The sequence below is a fragment of the Lissotriton helveticus genome, chromosome 1_1, assembly GCF_964261635.1.
Source record: "Lissotriton helveticus chromosome 1_1, aLisHel1.1, whole genome shotgun sequence".
In the NCBI taxonomy this organism is placed as follows: domain Eukaryota; kingdom Metazoa; phylum Chordata; class Amphibia; order Caudata; family Salamandridae; genus Lissotriton; species Lissotriton helveticus.
The window spans coordinates 1857025989-1857051441 of NC_136057.1; the positions used below are offsets into that span (position 1 = coordinate 1857025989).

Sequence of the window (25453 nt, forward strand, 5' to 3'; positions counted from 1 at the left end):
AGAGGATGTTGAGGTCGTGTGCTCGGATGACATTGGCCAGAGGGATCATGTATGCATTGAAGAGGATAGGACGGAGCGGTGAACCTTGAGGGACACCACAGATGAGTTTGAGTAAGGTGTCCAGCTGACAGCATGTGTTCTATCCGTTAAGAAGGAGCAGATTGAGTGGTAGGCGTGCCCTTGGATGCCAATCTTGTGCATTCACCTGATGAGGGTGAGATATGAGACTGTGTCAAATGATGCAGACAGGTCCAGGAGAATGAGGACTGCCGTGTTTCCTCTGTCACAGATCATCCGGATGTCGTCTGTGGCAGAAAGGAGTGCTGTTTCTGTACTGTGGTTGGGCCTGAATCCGGACTGCGGGCATCGAGGAGCTGGTGGTTCCTGAGGTGGTCTGTAAACCATCAGTTGATTAGTTTCTCCAAGACCTTTGCCGATGAAGGCAGGAGAGGGATGGATCTACAGTTGGAAAGCGTGCCAGGGGCAGCGGATAGTTTCATAAGCAGGGGCTTGGCAGTGGCATATTTCCAGGTGTCAGGGAATCACGCTATGAGTATGTCTCATTCATCAGAACATTAAAACTGTTGCCTCACTCAGTAGTAATGTTTTATTCCTTTACTTTTTTTCTTCATGTGCCTTTTTTTAACTGTGCCTCTCATGCATGCACTGTAACTGGGAAAGCTGAAATTGATAACTTTTCACTCTGCTTACATTTATAGACTGCCAGTACATGTAGTGAAAAGCCTGTAGAATATCTCGAGAATTCTTCTTTAGGCACGCTAGAAGTTTTGACGTTATGTGTAGCACATGGAGGACAGGAGGCCACAATGATTAACAAATTCCAGGACTAAATGATACTGGTGAATACAAATTACAAACCATATCATGGCAACGGTAACTACATTGAAGCAGATTATTTTTTAAGTTTATAAATTTGACCTCAAGGAGAAGTCTGGCCTGTGTGGGAAGACTTCTCTGGCCTGCACACATACAGGGGGAGGAGGTCTGTGCGGAGGGTATGGGCTAACTACATGCTGGTGAACAGCAGGTGTTGATTTGGGCACCAATACTGTCTGTGATACCTACAGAGAAGGCAGATGGAGGAGAAATTGTGTGAAAAAGAGACTGTCATCCAAGACAGGAAGAGAGAGTAAGTAATAGGGAGGGTCGAGACCCTGTGAATACTTATATGACATTTCTAGTTAGGCCCACCACCCTTGAGATCAAGGAGGACTCATTTTAGACTATTGCAAATTGTCCTGCATCAATGTAACAAAGTAGGTTGCAGAAGTGATTCACCTTCTTACCATACACATGGCTGCAGCCACTATGCTAGCACTCAGCACACTGCCCAGAACTCTCTGCGTCATGGAGGCGCTGACATCCACTGCCAGCAGGAAGCGCTTTCCAGTTGGTTCTATCCCCTTTGAAAAGAGAAAGCATAGACAACAATTACTCAGAATAACAAGAAAATGCGCTTCAGTTTCAAATCTTGAAATGAACAACTTGGGCGAGTCAGTGCAGATGTAATGAGACACAGTGTTTGCCTCCTTTCTACATGATAACTTGCCTCACAGAAACCCTATTTAGGAACCGGAAGTCAACGAACACGTTAGTGGGGTAAACGTTTGCATTATAGGTTATGCAAAGGTACTGTGTCTTACTACAGGGACCAGTACCCAAGATTTCCAGCACGTGTGCAGAATAGTTGCAACATTTCAAATATCGATGAATCACATCCTTGAAAAAGTAATTAACCTGGAAATACATTAAATACAACGGCCTGTATGTAATGACGTTTTTAGTTGGGCCTGTGAGGTGCACGAGTTGAAGTCCTAGCCCCCGAGCCACTCATTGAAAACGAAGGCACAAGGGCATCTACATAACAGGGAAACATTGTCAGGGAAACGATGACAATATCAACAAGCATTTACAATGCAACGGTTTCGCTTTTGCCAAAGTTAGAGCTATTGGCATTGTAAATGACTACATTTTTATTTATGTGTTGGTTTTGAAAACAGATAAATAAATGGCATTGTCATTTACAATGCCAATAGCTTAATCTCTCGCAAATGCGAGACCTATTGCATTTGCACCCACACACACACACAGACTCACACACACATAGACTCACACACAGAGACTCACACACACAGAGCCCCCCCACACAGAGCCACACACACACAGCGCCCCCCCCACACACAGCGCCCCCACACACACAGAGCCCCCCCCATACATAGAGCCCCCCCACACACAGAGCCCTCCCACACACACGCACAGGGAGCCACACACACACACAGAGAGCCCCCCACACACACGCACAGAGAGCCCCACACACACGCACACACACACACAGAGCCCCACACACACACACAGAGAGCCCCACACACACACACAGAGCCACACACACACACACAGAGCCACACACACACACACATAGAGCCCCCCACACACACAGAGCCCCGCGCACACACAGAGAGCCCCACACACACACAGAGAGCCCCACACACACACACACACTGAGACTACTCCATCACACCAATAAAATTCAATTCAAAGCATTATGCATTCACGCTATCTACACTGCTGTTTTGCAGTATAAGGCGTTTCAACATGGTAATGCTCTTCATTTCTCTGTGGGAAACAACAAACACAGGATGTAAACAATGCCCATGTTCAAACAAACCCATTTCAGGTTCCTGTGTCCTATAAAATATGGTTTTGCAAAGTTCCTTTCCAGGAACTTGGATGCGAGAGATCTCCACAGCAAAACATTAGTATTTAAGAGATCTGCCAATCTTCTTTTCATGTTCTCAAGCCCCTCCAACCCTGTGGTCTCCACAACTCCTCTGCATGGACCTCCGTACTCTGGATCTACAAAGTTCTGGTCCGGTCGTCGAGCAGAACACTGGCCAACACAATTCAACTCCAGGCTGCAATGCTTCAACACCCCCAGCACTAACTAGTTCCTGCACAGTTTCCAACCAGGCCTCTGCACAATCCAATGTCTGCTCACAAATTCCCCATTCAACCCCAGAAGTTTATCCTTTTGCATTCAGCCTTCCATGACGCACCAGAGCCTATACTTAGGTCACTTACTCTGGAAGATATGTGGAGTAGAATGAGCTCCAGCGGTGTACGGTGTACCCCAGTACTCTGCTCTCTGACACCGCCGCCATCTTACCAGCAGCAGCACCCCTGCCAGACTATCGAGGCAGAGAAAGGACTAAGGTCCAACGCGCAACGTAGCGCTACGGGTGAAAAATGTTTCGTAGGCGGCCATCTTGAAAATAAGACATTAATCAGCTAGTGACCAACATCTGTAATACAACAGCAACCGATTCAGAATCTATGTTTTTCTCGATTGAGTAATTTATTGAGTTTTTACTTATTGATATAAAAATGTATTGTTTTATCAACAATGTAACTATGGAGTAAATGTTTCCCCTTACTAATAAATAAGAGCAGAGCAGTTTACACCGTGGAGGAGGCAAGGGCGCTAGCCGCAGCACAGCGGTATGAGGTATTGTGCAGGCATGACCCACCAGTATTGTAACCTTCTGATCTGCTCTGCGTGTCTTGAGGTGAGGAGGGTGTAGAAATGATCCAGAGGAGGCACCCCACACTCCCTGCAGTGGCCCCGGGCCCACCTCTATCTATGGACGCGCATCCATCAGCCACAGCAAATCTTCAGCGTTCCCCTGGGCGGCCCACTCAGCTTTCACAAATTGGCTGCCTCCGACGGCACACGAGCAGCTGCAGAAGCCGCCAAGGCAAGAGGCGAACAGTGTGCCCTCTATTTAGGCTGGGGGCATTGGAGCTGATGCTGGTTAGGCAGGGATCTCAACAAGCAGAAAGTGATATAGTCAGCAGTTTTTGGCACCCATCACTGCAATTTCCAAAATGGCGGCCGTCCCCGTCAGCGGGCTATGAGCAGTGCGAGTGATCGCACATAGGGCCGGTCATGGTGCGTCCATCGTGGGGGGCGGGAGCCGGGCACCGCCCCGGGCCAGGAAAGGCACGATGAAGCACTTCTGCACGGCCCCCGAGTATCTCCAGTCGCCGGGCGGCTGCGCAATTCAACAATTTCAGGTCGTGCCGCACCTTCACTCCGTGGAGCGATCGTCTCCGCAAATCAGTAGGATCGGGTGCAAGCGAGCTCCGCACTGCTGCACTCACCACAGAAGTCCCCGGTCACCGCCGTGCTCTGCCGACACTCTGATGCGGCAACTCCTCTCTGTTGGCGACCTCCCGCCACTCCGGCCCAGAGGCCCGCACAGCCGCCGGAGGAGCTGCATGACCCCCCTTCCCCTCCGGCGGACACCAGCCCAAATACGGCCGTGGGGTGCCGGTAGGAGAGGGGGGGGTGCAGACTCACCGCGATAGCAGCTCCGGCCAGCAATGTCCCGACGGACGATTTTGATGCTGTGGAGACTCTGGGGGACGCAGAGCACGGTGTGGAGGACTCCGCTTCCCTGCTGGCTGCTATCTCGAGCTCTCTACTGTTCCGCGGCTGCGTGGTTTGTGCCTCTCAGCAGGAAGAAGGGAGCCATAAGGATGCCGCCGAAGACAGGAAGCAAGGGGTGAGTGGACGTGGAGCGGTATCGGGCCCTGAGGACACAGTGAAACCAGCTACTGCAACTGCCAGTGCAAGTAATTTAGCTGGAGGCGACCCCGGGGTTACAAGCCCCCGCCCTGGAGCAGAGAAAAGCAAAGTAGGTGATCAGCAGCAAAATTCAAGGACCCGAACGCTCTGCTTTCACATAAAAAATGGCGGCCGCAAACAACCTGAAAAGAAAAATAAAGGAAACACCCACAATGGACCCACCTCTTCGTGATGGCAAAAAAAGGGGCGGGATGAGTAAAAATCGCCGGAACGCCCACAAATCTGCTCCGACAATAACGGACAGATCTCTCTTCCAATGGCTAGCCTCCATTTATGGAGCTTGTGGAAAAGTAAATTTTGCCATGTTCTGTGTCCCTACGTGTCCTCCATCTTATGTTATGTGTGCATGATTAAATATGCATATGTATCCCCATGTTTGATTAAAGACGCAATTACAGTTGTGTCCATTACTAGTATGCCAGTTTCCAGTTCTCGTGAAAGCTACGAGTATCAGGCCTATGTAAAGTTACGTTGCCACGTTTCTCAGTGTGCACGTTATTTCATTGTAAAATCCCCGTTTCTAGGCCTCAAAAGGGCCCGGACACCAGATTCAGCTCCTGTCTTCTGAGTCCTCGCTGAGGAGCGATACAGCCCCCACCTGTATCCTCGACCCTTCACTTACTTCCTGCCTCACAGTGCCCGGCTCAGCCTGGCTCTGCCTCTGAGTCTGCCAAGAGTATGTTATGATTCTAGTTATCAGTCCAGCCCTCCTTCTTTGCATTCCTAAGCTACTGAATCGCATCAATAGTTTCCGTCATTGTCTAGCCTTTACGTCTCCATGTAAGAGAAATACTGCATTTAATGGTCATTTAATATTCTTCATCACGCACTACATGTAGAGTAATGCATGCACCACTCTTAGAGTCTGTTAGCCTTTACCCCAATAACTTTTGGATTCTATCAACATGTTCTCTAAACATCAGATACTAGATACTGTTTAGGTACATGTCGCCCTGACTCTCCAGACTTCAGTCTCTGCTCCTAGCACAGAGTTCATAGCCCCCAGCTTCTCCTAGTAACACGTCATTGTCAGTTTGCGCGCACCATTAGGTTAGAGGTCCCGGCTCCTTAGGTAGCCCCCTCCATGTTTCCGCCCCATTTATGACATATTCTGTTACGTTTGCATCACATGTCTATGTATACGCCCCTGTTACACCCATTTTCACCCTTATCTTTCGCGACTGCTATTGACCACACCCACTGCTCCGCCTATCATATGTATTGTAATGCAACTGTTTTAGTATATATATTTGTGCACTGCTATTAAATGTTACCCATTCCCTTGCGCCGATTCTGATCCTGCCCCCGGCAGCGCTGTCCATCCTGTTCCCGTGCAGGTTGTCCTGTTCCTGTCCTTTATGCTGTATTAAACCTGCAAACTCCTACTACCTCGAATCTTGACTCTTATTTATTGAGCTATCTGTTATTGCTATGTCCAGACAAACCTAGATCCGGTATTATTTATTTATATATCACATAATGGCGCCCGAATAGGGACTTGCCCTTTCCCCACGCGCCGGTGAAGCCACGCCGGCCCCCTGACCCTCTGCAGCCGTGACGGAACCATACCGTGCACGTGCAGATATTTCTGCTTCAAGTATCCCTCAGGCCCACGGAGGAGACGGAGGTGGCGGTCCAGCATCCAGACGAGGCGGTGGAGGAACGCGGCGAGTCCCGACCAGAGCCCAAGCCGAGAGTCCAAGGTCCGAGGTATCCGGAGGCCCACCCGTAACAGAAGTCCGAAGTTCGTCCGTCCGGCGTCGAAGCAGTCCAGTCCAGTCCGAGGCCTTCCGTTCTTGCTGCCCGGTGAGTACCATTGCTGGGGTAGTATCTAGACAGGGTCAATCTAATTGACTCTGGTCCGTGGGTTGGTGGTACACAGACCCAAAACGAAGTGTCCACTTCGGTGGATGCGGGTCCTGACGTGTCTCTTTATGAGACCGGTAAGTTTCGTACTGTTTCAGCAGTGCATCTAGTTCCTGTTCTAGTCAGTTCTGTTCTCGAGAAATTCATGTATTCTGTTTTCAGTATTCCAGGTAGTATTCTGTCCGAACTGTTATTTTAAATGTTCTGCACGTATTTTAATGTCGTGGTATGAATGTGGAGTAATTATCGTGTTCATTGTGTATTGTATTGTGTCTAGATTACAGTTCAGTCATGCCCTTATTCTCGAAATGACGTCAGTTAAAAACTAGAAAAGGTCTGCTAGAAGCAGCAGTTCCTGTCCCGCCTAGGGACAGTCCAGGTCATTTTATGTATCAAAAGCATGGCATAAGTGCCATATTATATCTAGATTTATGGGTAGAGTATACCAAACAGTTAGAAGAAAAGTATAGATTGCCTGTATCAGGCACATGGGATGCCGAGTGCATCATGCGAGTAGAAGAAGCATTATGGAAAAAGAAGGCCAGACAGTCACAGAAAGATGCCATCGAGTTATGGCGCAAAGAATCTCATAAGAGAACCGAAAAAGAAATCAGAAAGTCAGAATTAAGTAGGGAATCCTTAGAACGAGCCCAAGAAAGGGAACTAATCGAGATAGGTGAACGAGTTAAAACAGAACAGTCAGACAGACAGAGGAATGCCCTCATCAAGGGTATGTATCCTCTTCTTGCCGAGGGCTTGCCACAAGCGACCCCGGAGGCATCCAGTAATTTCCCGCCACCACTAGTTCCGACTAAGCTACGTCACAAACCGACCGCAGCTGATATTTTCATCTCGTCCTATTTGGACGACACAGTCCCGGAATATGCAAATCCTGTTCCGCCAGTCCCTGTAAATCATGCAATTCCTGCTCCTCCAGTCACCGGAGTACCTACATTACAATTTCCCGCCGCGCTGGTACGAAGAGTATCAGTCGACGATTCCAGCATAGGGGCCGCAGGAGGAGGTCCTCCTGGTACCCCGCCACCACACCAACGTAGAACGTTGGCCGAGTTACATGAATGTGCGTTACAGCGTACGCCCAAATTTAAATCCGTTGCAGAAATCCGACGAGCTCTCACTGAATGCCGCTATGATCCAGTTGCAGGTGATGATAGTACAGTAATATATTCCATCCGTGTAAGACGGGTGACCGGGTATTTAGACACCCTACCAGATATGAAAGGAGATCTAGACAGAATATATCGTTTCATCCGTACAGGGGATGATCCAGAAAGTATTGGCGAAGCCATGTCTCAAAGGAAAGCTGAGATCCAGCTCATGATATTAAAGTTCCTGATTAATTGTCTAATAAGAGAACAAGATTCCCCGACTAAAGATCAGGCCGAAATGAAAATCCTGACAAGGTGGAGTGATAATATAGCCGAGGGTAAACACAAGACTATCAGTAGTATAGAGAGTATGTACAAGAAAATCCGTAAGGAAATACTAAAGTTACACGAACAACGTAAAGCAGCACAAGTAAGCGAGAAAGAAAATGACTCTTCTACTGAAGAGGTAGAGGACGAGAATCCCACTAGAATAGCGTATGTAGGAAAATCTAGATTTCCAGACCGACATTCACGTCTAGACTACAAGAAAACTGTTCCTCATCCGGCACCAGAACAAGGTTCTCTAGAACAAGTATTTCAAGCTACCGATCACATTCTGAAATCACGAATCGGTTACAGTGAGTTAAGTACTATGCATGAACAAGAACTAGTCCGATCAGCGGTCCGATGGATTACTGATTCTACCACTTTTCCAGACGAAATAGTGGCACAAATGTTTCTGAAACTGCCCCCAGCCGAGCAACGACTGGTGGGTATGTATATGATCCAGCACCTCATTACTCTGTATGAGGGTCAACATTCTGATCCAGGTCCGTTACACGATGTCCTGAACGAGTTACTCCAGTATAGATGGAAAGGTTTAGGTACCGATTTAATTAGTGTCATTCTAGAACAGCGCCAAAAATATAGAACGTTCTTGAACCCGCATTTTGTTCATGTCTCACCTCCAGAAAGTAAACCCTTTTATATAGACAGACAGAATCCGTTACGAGAAGTACACCCAGTTAGGACAACAGATGGTGAAATGCAACGAGTGTTTGTTTACACTCCGATTACAAAGATGAACTCTTAGAGATGAAAAAGTTAATTCCCTGTCATGATAAAGATCCAGCAGGGTTCCACCGAGAATTAAAGGACATGCTCCGTATGGGAGAATACACGTATCCAGATATAATTAAAATGTTAAAAGTCTTATTGCCCGCAGGGGTATACGAGAAACTCAAGGAAAAAGATTGGGAGGTGGGAGAGAAAAAGATCGATTGGGCAGTTCTAGAAGCCGAAGATAAGGCACGAGTACCAGGTACCGGTCTTGGAGAGAAATGTAAAGAATTACCAGAACTCTTAATACAAGTTTTGCCCAGATTATTAGCAACTAAAAAGGAAGACTGGGATGCAATCTCAGCCTGTAAACAGAAACAAGACGAAGACACTAGTGATTTTTATTCTAGATTCGAGAAATGTTTTAGTATAAACAGTGGCCTCAAGACGAGTAGCGAGTCATACCCTCATCTGTTTGTTACTAAATTAGTCGAGAATTCAAGTCCACAAGTTAAGAATCGAGTTTTGAAAGTCGAAAGTACCTGGCAAGCTAATACTCCGTCCCAGATGTTACAGATGCTTCAGTATCACCAGAATAGAATCAGAGAAGAGCAAGATCATGAAAGAAAACGTATGAAAGACACGAAAATGAAAGTACTAGTTGCACAATCTATTCCACAAGACAGTCAGAAGAGGGGTACGAATCAAGCCAGTCATCCTGCAGTTCCCGTTAAAGGGACATGCAATTATTGTAAACAGCCAGGTCACTATATAAACGAGTGTGCAGTTCTGAAACACAACATAGCTACCGGTAAGACTAAAGAAAGACCACGTCCGCCTAGACAAGAACAAGTTTCACAGACTTCTCAGTCACAGAATGCACAACAGACAGTTCCAGCACCGCAGCCTATTGCTGCAACACAGCATGTTACACAGCAGATGTACCAGTATGCACAATCCGAGTATCCAGAGTATCAGCCATATTCATGAAACAGCCTAGAGAGGGAGGTAGGCTTGCCTCTCATCGAGATACCTGTAGATCAAGAGGGTCCCTATGTTCATAGTCAAGTATTAGGGAAAGACAGAAAGTTTTTGATTGATACAGGGGCAAGTAGGACCACCATTAGTCACGCCGAAGTTCCAGGGGCTCCGCTCTCAGGCTCTAGAAATGTTTCCCTTGGATTTTCAGGAAAACCTATTGTAAACGAGATATCTAAGCCAGTTACTCTAGAAGTAGGTCCATTGTCCCGCACTACTGATCTGTTACTTACGAAGTCATGTCCAGAAAATCTGTTAGGCATTAAAACACTGAAAGAATTAGGTGCAGTCATATGCTGCTCCCCAGAGGGAATACGATTGTTCCTACGTGACTTCAAGGGGCACTATGTATTACGAGATTTTGATCCGAGATTGTCTAATGTTCCGCAGCATCTATGGGCACAAGGTCCAACTGATGTTGGTTATATGCAAATCACACCCCATCGTGTGACTCTCAAGCCAGGTGTAGTGTTACCACGAATCAGACAGTACAGATTGCCACCTGAGGCTGTAGCAGCCTTATCCAAAATTATTGACGAGCTCATCGCTCAAGGAGTAGTTGTAGAAACTGACTCCAATGTATGTAATTCTCCGATCATTCCAGTCATGAAACGTACTGATCCAAATGCACCCCCAGTATATCGATTAGTGATTGACCTTCGGGAGCTTAACAAATGTATTATTCCCCAGTACCCAGTTGTCCCAGATATCTCTTCCCTATTGTCAGCCATTGATTCTGAAGCTTCATTTTTTTCAGTCATAGACCTCAAGAACGCGTTTTTTAGTGTCCCCATTCATCCAGACAGTCAGTTTCTTTTCGGATTTTGTTTAAATGGAAGGAGCTATATGTTCACACGCGCTCCTCAAGGTTTCACAGAAAGTCCAAGTATTTACAGTCAAGCACTTAAGAGACAACTAGACAATATTCACATGCCAACTGACACTGCCCTGCTCCAGTATGTCGATGATCTACTGATCACAGCCCGTTCTGAACGTGCTTGCGAGCGAGCATCCCTTACAGTCTTGTATTTCCTAGCAGAGATGGGGCACAAGGTGTCCCCTTCTAAGCTTCAATTCTGTGTCCAGCAAGTGATCTATTTAGGCCACTTACTGTCCAAGAGGGGTAGGCAGTTGACACCCGACCGTATCCAGTTAATAACGAGTCTTCCTCAGCCCAAGACCCAGAAGGAGGTACGTGCTTTTATCGGCCTTACTTCTTACTGCAGACAATGGATTCCTCAGTATGCATTTCTAGCCAAACCACTGATACAGTTAACGACACAGGAGGCAGCCGTATCGACTGTCCTCCCTTGGACATCTGAACATACACTTAGTTTTAATGAGTTAAAGAAAGCTCTATGCCAAGCTCCAGTTCTAGCAACACCGAACTACAGTAAGCCTTTTACACTTTTTGTCACTGAACGCGAAGGTACAGCATTATCTGTTCTCACACAAGATCAAGCAGGACAATACAAGCCCTGTGCTTATTTTTCGAGCACATTAGATCCAGTAGCCCAGGCTCTGCCTGCGTGCCTCAAGTCAGTTGCAGCCACAGCACTAGCTATCAGACAAAGTGATTCCATAGTATTAGGACATTCCTTGACAGTACAAGTTCCACACTCCGTGGAAGTTCTTTTAAACCGAACACAGACTCAGCACTTGACAATTGCACGTTTAACAGGTTATGAATTGACACTGTTCCAGCCACACATAGAAATCAGACGCTGCAACGTTCTAAATCCTGCCACACTGTTACCGTCAGTAAATTCAAGTCCTGCCACACACGACTGTGTGGAAGTAGTTAATATTATGACTAAGCCAAGACAAGATCTGACAGATATTCCATTACCAGATCCCGACCTGACACTTTATGTGGATGGTTCATGTATGAGAACAAGTACAGGAGAACTAGTAGCCGCGTATGCAGTGACTACTGACACTGAAGTTATTGAAACACACCGTATTGACACCCTGTCTGCTCAAGCAGCAGAGCTAGTTGCTCTGACTCAAGCCTGCATTCACGCCAAGAACCTGAAAGTTAATATTTACACAGATTCACGTTACGCATTTGGAGTCGTACACGACTTCGGAGTGCTCTGGCAGGAGAGAGGTTTCATGACTTCTCATGGAACCAAGATTCAGCATGGTCTCCTTATTCAAGCTCTGTTAGATGCCATACACTTACCGACATCCATTGCTATCATGAAGTGCAAAGCACATACGAAAGTTACTGACACTATTTCTCAGGGTAATGATCTAGCAGATCGCACAGCCAAGCTTACAGCACAGACACCAGACATTCCAGTAAATAAGACACCGACATACACTCCAGATCCAACTACCTGTATGACAGTTAAGGACCCTACTCAAGATGTCATAGATATCCAGTTACATGCTACTCCCGAGGAAATCAAGAAATGGTCCGAACAAGGAGGGGTCCAGACAGATCAGGGATGGGTAACGAAGGGTAAAGCCACATGGTTTCTCCCCGATTCTATGGTTCAAGTCATTATCAATACCGCACATAGTCCAGCACATTTAGGAGAAAAAGCTATGTTAGATAGTATCCAGAACATTTGGTTCAACAAGCATTTACGAGCTGCAGCCAAGCAGAAGGTCCGTACTTGTATGATATGTTGTCAGTTTAATCCAGGTAAAAGTGTTCCGGTGGAACAAGGTGGATTCCAGCCCCCTGACCACCCTTTTGAAGTCCTCCAGATGGATTATATTCAGATGGAGCGATGTCGAGGTTTCAAGTATGTCCTTGTAGTTGTATGCGCTTTGTCCAGGTGGACAGAAGCATATCCAGTCCCAGATTACACAGCCGCGACCACTGCCAAGCAGTTGGTTCGTGAATTCTTCCCCCGCTACAGACTCCCTAGAGTCGTATATTCTGATAACGGCCAGCCATTCTCATCTGAGCTCATGAAACATGTTTCCCTTTTGTTAGGGTACCAGTGGAAGTTCCATTGTGTACGCCATCCAGAAGCAGCCGGTCTCGTAGAGAGACATAATCAGACCCTGAAAATCCGAATTGCAAAAGTATGTAAAGAGAAAGGTGTGGACTGGCTAGTAGCTCTGCCAGTCGCTTTATTTTATATGCGCATGGTCGCACATTCCAGATCAGGTCTGTCCCCGTATGAAGTCGTATTCGGCCGCCCCCCTAACATGTGGGGTACACCTAGACCTCGAAGTATTACCGATGTTTCAAGTAATATGCTGACAGATTACCTAGCTTCCTTGATGTCTGCCCTCAACTCTTGTCGTTCACAGGTTGCTGCCGCATTTCCAGACAATACCGAGGTGGCACCGCATGAAATCGTTCCCGGATCCATGGTTCTTGTCCGAAATTTTGATCGTTCAAGTCCGCTGGAGCCTCGCTGGAAGGAACCCCGACAGGTCCTCCTGGCCACCCGTACTGCCGTCAAGCTGGAAGGCAGGAAGGGCTGGGTCCATTTGTCACATGTGAAAAGATTTTTTGGATTGAAACCTGTTTCAAAGAACATTTCCGAGGATCTTAAAGACTGCCAAAGTACTATTCTTAAGGACTGTCCCGCAAAAGACATTGCTACGAACCCTTCCCTGTTAGAGAAAACTCCGCAGCCGGAGTATAAGCTTAAACTAAGGTCTAGTAAAATAAGTCAGCCAGTTTGATTGTCTAAGTCCTCCCCTAGGTGAAACGGTTAGACCGGTTTCTGACATGTATATAATAGACCCCCACAGAGAGAGAGTTAGTGAGAACTCTGGAAGTTGCACTATTATTTTATGTTTTCTGCTATATTTCAGCATTATGATTTCCTGCACCAGTTATGCATTTTATTTGTATTTTTCAGTTTCTCATGTAAATAAGTCTGCTAATGTTACAGTAGAGCACACGTTTAGTGATCTGCCTCCTCATGAACTTTCTTATCGTCTTGCTATGCGTAATAACTCTTTTATCCGCATGTTACATTATTCACACCAGACCAGCAATGCCACAAATTGTTGGGTGTGTGGTCGACTCCCCCCTTTCCAGACACCGAAGGGAGTCCTGCCACTCTTTCCTTATCCATTTTCACATAATGGTTCGTGTGGAGCATGGTCCACGTTAACGTCATCCTTAACAGATATGTCTTTTCTGAACAGTACATGTTTCCCAGACAAGCAAGGTCTTCCCCACAGAACAGGGTTAGATCTAGAAAATGAAGTTTATAATCTAGGTAATTATTCTTCGAATTTTATGGTCCTGAATGTTCAGTCTGATTCTACTCCAGACTTACCTGCTATTTCAGTACTACCAGTCAAAGGTGAATTATGTGTCCGAAATAATGGTTCCGTACATGTAGGCCATAGTGATTGTACTACTATTGTCAAGTATAGTGACAGTAGGAAATCTATTTTCAAAGCTTCACGTCATTCTTATTTTGTTTGTGGTCAGACCGCATATGTTCGTCTGCCCCTCGATTGGGATGGTACATGTTACATTGCCTTCCTACTGCCACCAGTTTTTCTAGCCCCACCTGACTATCATAGGAATTCCCACCTAGTACATACTAGACACAAGAGAAATTTCCCGATTGTCGATTATACTGAAACTGCTCTAGAACAATACATAGATATCAATAAAGGTGTCTTCCCCTACTTAGGTACTGTTGTAAATAGTAAACTGATACGTAGATTAACCAGAACACTTGAAGCAGTAGTGATTGAGACTACTTCTGCTCTAGGTAACTTAACCGAAGAACAATCCTTTATGAGAATTGTCGTGCTCCAGAATCGTCTCGTCCTTGACGTCATACTGGCCGATAGGGGCGGGGCATGTAGAGTCATCGGATCTAGTTGCTGCATTTTCATTCCTAATAACGCACCGTCTGTTTATTCAGCTATTACCAGACTCCATAAAATTGCCCATATGTTACACCAAGATCCAGGCACCTGGACATGGTCCGGTTGGTTCTGGAATATAATTTCCGCCTGGGGATGGAAAGTATTGTCATTTCTGGGTATTGCAGTAGCGATCATATTCAGTTGCTGCCTCTGTTTACAATGTGGCCCTGCGATTTGCGGCATTTGTGCTACATCTTGTATTCCTAGTCCCAAGTCCCGTCCTAAATCCCTTTCCAAGAAAATTCGAGACGAGCAAATGATACTGTATGAAATGATAGATGGTATCATGAATATTGATGTTTCCTGATGGAAACGTAGTGACAAGGAGGGAATGTGGAAAAGTAAATTTTGCCATGTTCTGTGTCCCTACGTGTCCTCCATCTTATGTTATGTGTGCATGATTAAATATGCATATGTATCCCCATGTTTGATTAAAGACGCAATTACAGTTGTGTCCATTACTAGTATGCCAGTTTCCAGTTCTCGTGAAAGCTACGAGTATCAGGCCTATGTAAAGTTACGTTGCCACGTTTCTCAGTGTGCACGTTATTTCATTGTAAAATCCCCGTTTCTAGGCCTCAAAAGGGCCCGGACACCAGATTCAGCTCCTGTCTTCTGAGTCCTCGCTGAGGAGCGATACAGCCCCCACCTGTATCCTCGACCCTTCACTTACTTCCTGCCTCACAGTGCCCGGCTCAGCCTGGCTCTGCCTCTGAGTCTGCCAAGAGTATGTTATGATTCTAGTTATCAGTCCAGCCCTCCTTCTTTGCATTCCTAAGCTACTGAATCGCATCAATAGTTTCCGTCATTGTCTAGCCTTTACGTCTCCATGTAAGAGAAATACTGCATTTAATGGTCATTTAATATTCTTCATCACGCACTACATGTAGAGTAATGCATGCACCACTCTTAGAGTCTGTTAGCCTTTACCCCAATAACTTTTGGATTCTATCAACATGTTCTCTAAACATCAGATACTAGATACTGTTTAGGTACATGTCGCCCTGACTCTCCAGACTTCAGTCTCTGCTCCTAGCACAGAGTTCATAGCCCCCAGCTTCTCCTAGTAACACGTCATTGTCAGTTTGCGCGCACCATTAGGTTAGAGGTCCCGGCTCCTTAGGTAGCCCCCTCCATGTTTCCGCCCCATTTATGACATATTCTGTTACGTTTGCATCACATGTCTATGTATACGCCCCTGTTACACCCATTTTCACCCTTATCTTTCGCGACTGCTATTGACCACACCCACTGCTCCGCCTATCATATGTATTGTAATGCAACTGTTTTAGTATATATATTTGTGCACTGCTATTAAATGTTACCCATTCCCTTGCGCCGATTCTGATCCTGCCCCCGGCAGCGCTGTCCATCCTGTTCCCGTGCAGGTTGTCCTGTTCCTGTCCTTTATGCTGTATTAAACCTGCAAACTCCTACTACCTCGAATCTTGACTCTTATTTATTGAGCTATCTGTTATTGCTATGTCCAGACAAACCTAGATCCGGTATTATTTATTTATATACCACAAGCTAGCCAATGGAAGAGAAGGCGGGACAAAGCCCCATACTGGTAAAAACATAAGATTTCGCCTGCGCAAGCACTGCTGCGCAGTGCTACGCCAGGCGAAACCTAAAAATGGAAAACAGTACTTAGGAGTACATAAAGTCTTCTTCTGCAGCATCACATTGTTAATAAATACACAAGAAAATCATCTATACATAAATCAGGGAATGACAGAGTACTGGGAGAAGCTCTGCAACACTATCTGCCTCATTCCGTGTCTCACAAAGGCATTTATCCTTTATGAGGTGTGAAAACTCTGCCATGATAAAAAGCTAGTGCGTCACCATGAATACCTTTACTGCGTCAACAGGATAACAAAGGGAACATTTTTGCTTCCATCTTGTGAGGATACCGCATCCGCAAAGGGAATACAAATATTAGAACACAGGCAAAGTAACCACTTGGTTAAAAAATAATTCTAAATGAATTGCGGTATTAACATAGGCTTGTCTTCACAGGACCATTGTCTCCAAAGAATCTAGGACATGGTTGTTACTCAAGAGCTGTGGTAGCTGAGTTGTTTTGCAAGATCTATTGCTGTCCCTGTGTCAGTAGTATCAGGTGCACTGCAGGGGCAGCTCTAGGCTCATGGCGGCCCTGGGCAGGGAGCATAGGTAGGGGGCCCCGGAAGAGGGGGTCCGGGCGGGGCAGAGCGTGGAGGCCAGTGAAGAGGGGGGGGGGGGGGTCAGGGTGTTTGGAAGTGGAACAGAGCCGGAGGCCGCCAAATCCCTGCCAGGGGCCGCCACGCAAATATGTATCCATCCTCAGAGGATTATTATATTAAGGATATATATTGGCATGGTGGCCCCTGGGGTTTGGTGGCCCTGTGCAGGTGCACACCTTGCACATGCCTAAGGCCGCCCCTGTGCACTGGATGAAACCCCTGATCAGAAATGGACAAAAGGTCTGTAAATCACATATATTAGTTCTCAGTTCAAACTATATCCACATCCTACAGAAGCAGTGTGCAGGCCTGGTCACACAACTGAGCTCAATACCATGTAATAGAAATGCAAAAAGAACTGTTCCCATGAGGAGCAGGGCTAAGACTGATTTACATATGGCTGGGTCCAACCTCGGTTGGCATGGTGAACAAAAGAAGAATGGATTAAACCCAGAACTTTGCGACTGGGGGTGAATGTTTACATTGTTCAGTGTTCCTTCCATCATTTGTTCCTTTTACATGTAATAGAAATGACTGCCCTTCAATCTCGATTGCCAGCGTCTGCTGGAGACGTTTGAACCTTTTATGGCTCTTTGCATTAGCAACATATCCAGCTGGGGTATTTCCAGGCTACTTGTTTTCCAGTATTTGAATACTGCTTAAATTCACAAATAGCATGAATTATTCGTAGACTAAGGGTATCCAACAAGTATTTCAGCATTGTTGGCAAGTGTTAAGGGGTGATGAGAATGACAGTCGATCTGCTAGGAATGCTTAGAGTGCTAGACACACTGTCATGAGTTCCAGAACATCTATGTGCTGCTACCTGTCCAAGGGTGTCCAGTTATCCTGTAGCAAGTTAATGGGGGACGTTACTTACATTTTAGGTTCGTGGAAGGACCAGCCAGCTCTGAGATTATTTGGTATATCTCACTAGCCTGGTTCCTGAAAAGTTAAGATCAATGTGACCTGATCTTCCCAATTCCTGTCATTTCATTTACGGCTTGCAATAAAGACTCAAGGGTATATATAACAACATCTCTCAAGGAGTGCTTTGCATTTAGGCACTAAGCAATTGGCTCCATATTAAAAACCTTCTTTGTAAGAACTCACAACTAATGGATAATATCTCACCATGTGAGCCCCGGTGCACCTCATGTGTCACCTCAAGAGAGGCCATTAGTAGCTGCGCTCTTGTTGTAACCACTCCAGTTACTTGCTTTACTAACATTTTTAATTTTCATGGAACAGTGGTTCAACATTCGCCTGAAAGGCCATCAAAGCAACATCAATATAGCTATTCTATTAACAAATACAGTTCTTTTATTTGAACCGACAGGTCAAGCGCACACAACAGATATACTGATAGAGTAATCAAGGTAAAGTGATTCAAGAATAAGATCACAAACATGTTCTTTCTGTTCCTGTTTTAATAGGTATGTGAATGGACCTCTTGTTCAAGGGGATCCATACAGAAAAGAAATCAGCCGACACGTGTTTCGTCAATGAGGGCGTTAGCCCATGACTCTTCAGGGCTGCTTAGTTATGGGATATCGTGTTATCGGGGGACCGGTGATAATTCCAACCCGGTCCGAATCGGGTGTCTGAGCTTGGAGGTGCAAGGGTTGCAACACTCTCGAGGGTTATCCGGACAGTGACATGTGAAAGGATGTAGGCCGTATCCGGCTACACCTTCCTCGTCACACTACGGCACTACGCTGTTCGCTGTATTGACTATAGGCACTACCCGCCTACATCCTTTCACATGTCACCGTCCGGATAACCCTCGAGAGTGTGCGAACCCTTGCACCTCCAAGCTCAGACACCCGATTCGGACCGGGTTGGAATTATCACCAGTCCCCCGATAACACGAGTGTGCGAACCCTTGCACCTCCAAGCTCAGACACCCGATTCGGACCGGGTTGGAATTATCACCGGTCCCCCGATAACACGATATCCCATAACTAAGCAGCCCTGAAGAGTCATGGGCTAACGCCCTCATTGACGAAACACGTGTCGGCTGGTTTCTTTTCTGTATGGATCCCTTTGAACAAGAGGTCCATTCACATACCTATTAAAACAGGAACAGAAAGAACATTTGTTTGTGATCTTATCCTTGAACCACTTTACCTTGATTACTCAATCAGTATATCTGTTGTGTGCGCTTGACCTGTCAGTTCATTCAACACAAGGGTTAGCCTCCTCACCCTTTGGTTTCAGAGTTCTCAGGGTTTTCTCTGAACAAGCTGCACCAAACAACTTCATCTTTTTTCGTGACTACTCAACCACTACATGTTGTGCGCCATTCATTTCTGAACACTAATAACCCTTCGCAGGACAGTAGTTCTTTTATTTGATCCATTAATACACAGTCATTTACATCGGGCTGTTATGTTTTAGTCTATGTGGAGGTTCGTATTCTCAGCGCTTCCCACTAGGTGCTCATCTCCGGTTCTACATTGCTGGGCTGTGATGAAGTGGCTACGTCTTGCGTGACCCTCTCATTTCTGCAACACTTATCGCAGCACACCAACTTACACTGATGTATCCTCTCCCTCTCTATCATCACGTAACACCACTATTAGGTGTAGTTCTACAGCCAAAGCGCACTCTAGAACAACACTTTGCCAATCATTCTCCTGAGGCCCTCGTGGACAGAACCAGCCCGGTGGATTACATGTCCTCGCCAATACTAGCATTGGAAATCTATATTGAACTTTCCTGTTTTTAAAAAAAAATTTTATTACACTTCCCAGATGGCACTCTTTAAATGAAGCCTCTGTCTTGAGGCCAGAGAACCTACATAGGTTTGTCACCACTTCCTACCAATACCTCCTTAGTGTGTCACATTTCTATATGAGATGCAAGAATGTGGCTTCCGAGATCTGACATTTGGAGCAAATTGAGGATCTTGCAGAATAAATCTTTTTCATATTTTTCAGGGTCATAGGTGTATTATGCAGACCACTAACGTGGGTCACCTTAAATCTAGCATTGCTAGATATCCTCTTCCCCTTAGTTCATGCTTCCTTCCACTCATCCTCTGATATAAGTTCATGTATGTCTTCCCCCAACAGCTGTCTGGCTTTCAAGGTCGCCATTTTCCTACCAGCCATAAGGTTCTTCTACATTAAGGGGAACAATCTGCGCCCCTGTCTCAGGTTCAATATGGGCACTACCATTTGCGTCAGTTCTGTGTCCAGAGGAAAGTCGATGGAGACATCCCTAGCGGTGCATGCTATTTTTTTACCACTAGCAATTGACTGGTCTCCTGCAGCTCTCGGAATGTGATAAAGTACACTCCTGGATAAAGGTCTCCAAGCACATACATCATCATTCCCTCCAGGTATATTACAGCGTCATCCACATATAAGGAGAGTAGATGTTCTGTGTGTCCCATTGTAATTCCCCCATGTATGTAACACCTTTCTAAGTTGTAGCACTAGAGGTTCCATTGCAAGGGCAAAGAGCAGTGGCGAGAGGGAACTCCCATGTTTCCACTTTTCAGAAATCCTCCCTTAAGTATTAACCCTCGGTGCCAGTCTGGTGTAGAGCAACTGGATCCAGCTCATCATTTGTGGGCTGAACCCCATGCACCTCAATATTGCCATCAGGTAGGACCAATTCAGCGTGTCAAATGTGTTTTTTGAGGGCCAGCCTGTCATTCCATACTGCTCATGACCTGTATTTCAGCACTGAATTACTTGTGTGGGACTACGAATATTCATGGAAATATGTTGTCCCTGGACAAACTCACATTGGTCTTTATGTACCTCAGCAGTCACCACCCTCTGGAGCCTTTTTTTTCTTTTCAAAACACATTTTATTAGTCTGCACAAAAATAAATGCAAAAATAAATGCAAAGCCCCGAACCCCGGGTTCTGTTGCACACAGCAATGGAACGAGCACAGCAGTGTCAGACATTTTCATACAAAACAAAAACCCTCCCTCCCCCCACCCCCCAAGTTGCGCTGCTACCTTATACCAGTTCACTGAGAACAATAAGAAAAACAATGCGCACATGCCAGATCCATCAGGGCACCGCTAACGTGCTCCAGCACTCCCATGTGGTTACAATGTCAGAGTGGAGTCGTTTCCCGGGGGGGGGGTCTAGGTCCAGCCCCCTGTAGTCCGCCCACCTTTTCTAAATCCGAAAGTGCTTACGGGGGCAACCCCTGGCTAGGAAGATAGGCTGCTCCAGCCCCATACAGAAGTCCATGCCATTCCTCCAGGTGGCTAGGGGCGGGGCCAGAGGCGCTTTCCAAGCTCTAGATATGTCCCGCTTGGCCAGGGTCAAACCTAGCAACAACAAATGACGTTTGTATCGATTGCCTCCAACCCCCTCCATAACATGCAGCAAGGCCAGTTTCGGTTCTCTAGACAGCTCCCATGCCAGCACTTCTGATAGACATCGAAAGACCCCGGTCCAGAACCTATGCAGCGCCGGGCAATCCCATGTTGTGTGCAGAAGTGTGCCTACCTCAGAGCCACATCGCAAGCATTCAGGGGACCCTATCATGCCCGCCTTCCACAGGCGCTCCCTGGTGAAGTATGTGCGGTGGAGATATTTAAATTGTATAAGTCTCAGACCTGTGGAAACCTGTGGAAATCGCCGCCCCCCTGGGACTCGCCAGGGCCTCCATCCAGTCTTCCTCTTCTAATTCCCTAACATCCCCCACCCACGCCTCCCGCAACCTCTGTAGGTCCGAGGAACAATGCTGCACCAGGGATTGGTATATACGGGACAGTTTTTTGTCAGGCAGTTCCCCCATAAACAACTGGGCTTCAAGTGGGCTAAAGTCTGGAAGGGTGTCTATGTCCGTCAGGTATGGTGTCAGTGCATGTCGGAGTTGGAGAAAGCGAAAGAATTGTGAACGGGGCATCCCAAAGTCATTCTGCAAATCTTGGAACGACTCCAAGGTATCGCCCGACATCACGTCCCCCAGAGAGGAGACACCTATGGCGTCCCACTCGTCAAAACCCCTGAGGGTCAGCAATTGGGGCAAGCGGCCATTGTGCCAGAGGGGGGTCTCCCGAGTGAGAACGTTCCACCATCCCATCCGGCGCAGCGCCTGCTGCCAGACGGAGAAGACCACTTGCGTGGCGGATGGAAGACTCCGCCGAAGCGGTGCCGAGTACAGAAGGGCATGAATGGACAACGAGCCCATAAGGTGGCGCTCAACAGCATATGCTGGATCCCCCCTGTCCCCGTACCACCAATCATTGAGGACCAAAAGATGCGTGGCTTGATAGTACGAGAGTATATCGGAGGTAGCGAGGCCCCCCATGTATGTGGATCGAAAGCATGTCCGTAGCGCAACCCTGACAGTCCCACCCTCCCACAGGAACCCGCCCAGGGCCGAATTAACTTGTTGAAACCAGCGAGGCGGAGGTAGGGATGATTCTGTAGTTGATATACAAGTCGTGGGAGCGCCACCATTTTAAATATGGCCGACCTCCCAAAAATGGACAGTGGCATGCGACTCCATGCCTTCATATCCTCCCGCGTGCGATCCCAAATCAGGGCAATGTTACGAACGCGGGAGACCCCCGCATCCTCAGACAGAAAGAATCCCAGGTACTTCATTCCTCCGGAGGCCAACTGTAAGCCAGCTGCCCAGTCACCCACCGGTCACCCGCCGCCCAGCACCCACAAGTTGGATTTACCCGGGTTCACATAGAGGCCAGAGGACTCCCCGAAGATCTGTAAGATGCGCAGCAGCCGTGGCCCCGACCGATCAAGATCTGTAAGAAAGAACAATACGTCATCAGCGTATAACGCTATCTTGTCCGTAAGGCCCGGGGACCAGCGAAAGCCCCTAAGCTGGGCGTCTATGCGCACCCACGCGGCTAAAGGCTCCATGGCCAGCGCAAATAGGTATGGGGAAAGGGGACACCCTTGCCGTGTACCCCTCTGAACCGAAAAGGGCCGGGACACCGCACCCCCAACTCGCGCGGAGGCCGTAAGACGGGTGTACAACAGCTGCACGTAGGCCAAAAAGCGAGGGCCTATATTAAGGCGGCGCAGCAGGGCAAACAGGTAGGTCCAACTTAGGGAATCAAAAGCACGGTCTATGTCTGCCAGGAACAAGGCAGCCCGCTCATCCAGAGTCCTCCAGGCCGAGACCGCCACCTGTGCACGCCTGATATTGTGTCGGGTGGCCCTCCGGGGCATAACGCCCGCCTGGTCAGGGTGGACCAGGTCCGTAATATGGGGCTTGAGCCTATTGGCTAGGGCCTTGGCCATGATCTTGGCTTCCGTATTGATCAGCGATATCTGGCGGTAGGACGCGTGGCTCTCCGGAGGCCGTCCCGGCTTCAGGAAAACCACCACCTCGGCGTGTCTCCAATCCGGTGGGAGCACCCCACAGTCCCACGCCTCCTCGATCACCGGGCGCAGGCGTGGGCTCAGCTGCACATGAAATTGCAAGGGAACCCGTTAGAGCCCGGCGCCTTCCCCGGGTTGAGCTCGCCCAGGGCAGAGCCCAGCTCCTCATCCGTGAAGGGCTTTTCTAACAGATCCCGAACCTCATCCGAGACCGACCGCGGGGGGAGATCCTCAATGAACCGCTGAACAGTCTCAGCTGGTAGGCACTCCAGAGGCGCGTACAGTCCCTCAAAATATGCTACGAAGCTCTCCGCGATATCCGACAGCTCTGAGATCGGTGAACCCGCCGGGTCCAACAGCTGGGGCAGCGGCTGGGCATGAAGAGTGCCCTGACAGAGGCGGTGTAGCATCTTACAGGACTTGTCCCCCCATTGGTACACCCGACTACGAGTGGCTAGCCAGGCCTGCCTCGCCTCCTCAAGTAACACCGCCGTGTAGTGCTGCTGGGCTAGGACCAATTGCCGCCCTATCAATCTACCACTCTCCTCCCTACACCTGCGTTCCAGCGTTTCCAGCTCCGCTTCTCGCCGCACCAGATCCCGCCGCCTCTCCGCCCGAGCCGCCACGCACCAGATGTCCACCCCGCGTATGGTAGGTTTGAGGGCCTCCCAAAGGGTCGTCTGGGAATCCACTGAGTTATGATTGATGGTTAAATAACAGTCAATTTCCCGAGCCATATGGTCTCTATAGGGGGCCTGTAATAGCTGCCATCCGGACATGCGCCAACGGAACGGGAGCCCAGCCGGGCCTACTCTAAAGGTAAGGGCCACCGGTGAATGATCCGACAGAGCCCTTGGTAGGATATCAGAGGCCACAATCCTCTGTGCCAGACCCCTAGGGACAAACAGGTAATCCAGCCTGGAGAAGGATCCATGCACTGAGGAGAAATAAGTGTACTCTCGGCTCGCGCCGTGCCTAAACCTCCAGACGTCTGTCCAGTCCAATCCCGTTGCAATGGCCCAGAGCTTGGTGGGGGGTCCCGCTACGTCTACATCTACATCTGCACCAGTCATCCCCCTCCGCCACCGATCCAGGCGCAGGTCCATCACATCGTTCCAGTCACCCCCAACCACGGCCAGGGTGTCGGGCATGCCACTCCAGATGGACATGACCTTCTCCACCAGAAGCCACTGTAGCGGCGGCAGGGCGTAGATACTGCCAAGGGTCACCCTATCTCCCCCAACCTTCCCCTGGACGAAGATGTACCTACCCTGTGGATCAGACCAACTCTGCTCATGTTTATAGGAGAGTCTGCGATGTATGAGGACTGCAACCCCCCGGCAGCCCCTTGTAAAGCCTGCATGGAAAACATGGGCGTACCCAAAACGTTGAAGGCAAAGCGCTTTTGTTCCCAGCAAGTGGGTCTCCTGGAGCATTAAGACATTTGCCCCGGCTCTCTTAGCATAGCGGAGCACTGCCCCCCGCTTCACCTTGTCTAGAACCCCCCGCACATTCCAACTAACAATTCGCACTGGTCCCGGAGCTAACCGCCCCCCACTCTGAGCAGATGACATTTGACAATGGCACTGTATGAGCCACGAAGGCCCCAACGGTCTAGCATGCATACATCCCAAAATACAGACAGCAGTAGATGAAGCGCAACCAAACCCGCGCCCCCCTCCCCAACTCAACCCCCAACTCCCACCCCACCACCCCCCACCCCGCACCTCCCAACTTGGAAGCACCTGTCGCGGTCGGATCGCGGCCTGGCCCCCAACGGGGAACCGAGAGCCACCCCCTCCAATGGATCCCCCGAACACACCCCATAACTAGGGAGAAACCCGTCTGCCCCTCATACAACTCTCCCCCCCCACTGCCATCCCCACCAATCAAGTTCACCAGAAGTCAGCAGCCTCCATAAATCAGTTCAGCATGTCCAAGGACTTCGGTCCCAAATGTCTCCATCATTATCCAACATCCCCACCGGACAAATATACTTTACGTTAGCCATGTAGTAGTTCCGGAGTCAGGGGTCCGTCTGAGGCAGGACAGGGGCGTCCTTCTTGTTCGCTGCCGCCCCCCCAGATTTGGAGAGCCTCCGCGACCTGGACCTCCAGTTGCTCCGGCTGCGGGATCGACGGGGGGTCCGCCCCGGCGCCCTACTCAACGAAGAATCAGAGTCTCGGCCCGGTGGTGTATGCACCCTAATTTTCACTGTTTCATCAGTCCAGTGGAACACCTCCTCCGGGGTATCAAAGAACAGGGTACGGGACTGATAAACCACTCTCAGGCG

At 48.2% G+C, this 25453-nt stretch overlaps 1 protein-coding gene across 5 annotated transcripts in view; it reads right to left on the reverse strand.

The window, feature by feature from the left end:
• The window catches only part of RO60 (Ro60, Y RNA binding protein), a 306652-nt gene that overhangs the window by 65980 nt on the left and 215219 nt on the right, over positions 1-25453 (reverse strand). For all 5 annotated transcript variants that reach the window (XM_078641476.1, XM_078641493.1, XM_078641479.1 and 2 more), the window contains one exon: positions 1308-1424. In XM_078641476.1, the coding sequence (XP_078497602.1) occupies positions 1308-1424 (117 nt within the window). The remainder of the gene's footprint in view (positions 1-1307; positions 1425-25453) is intronic.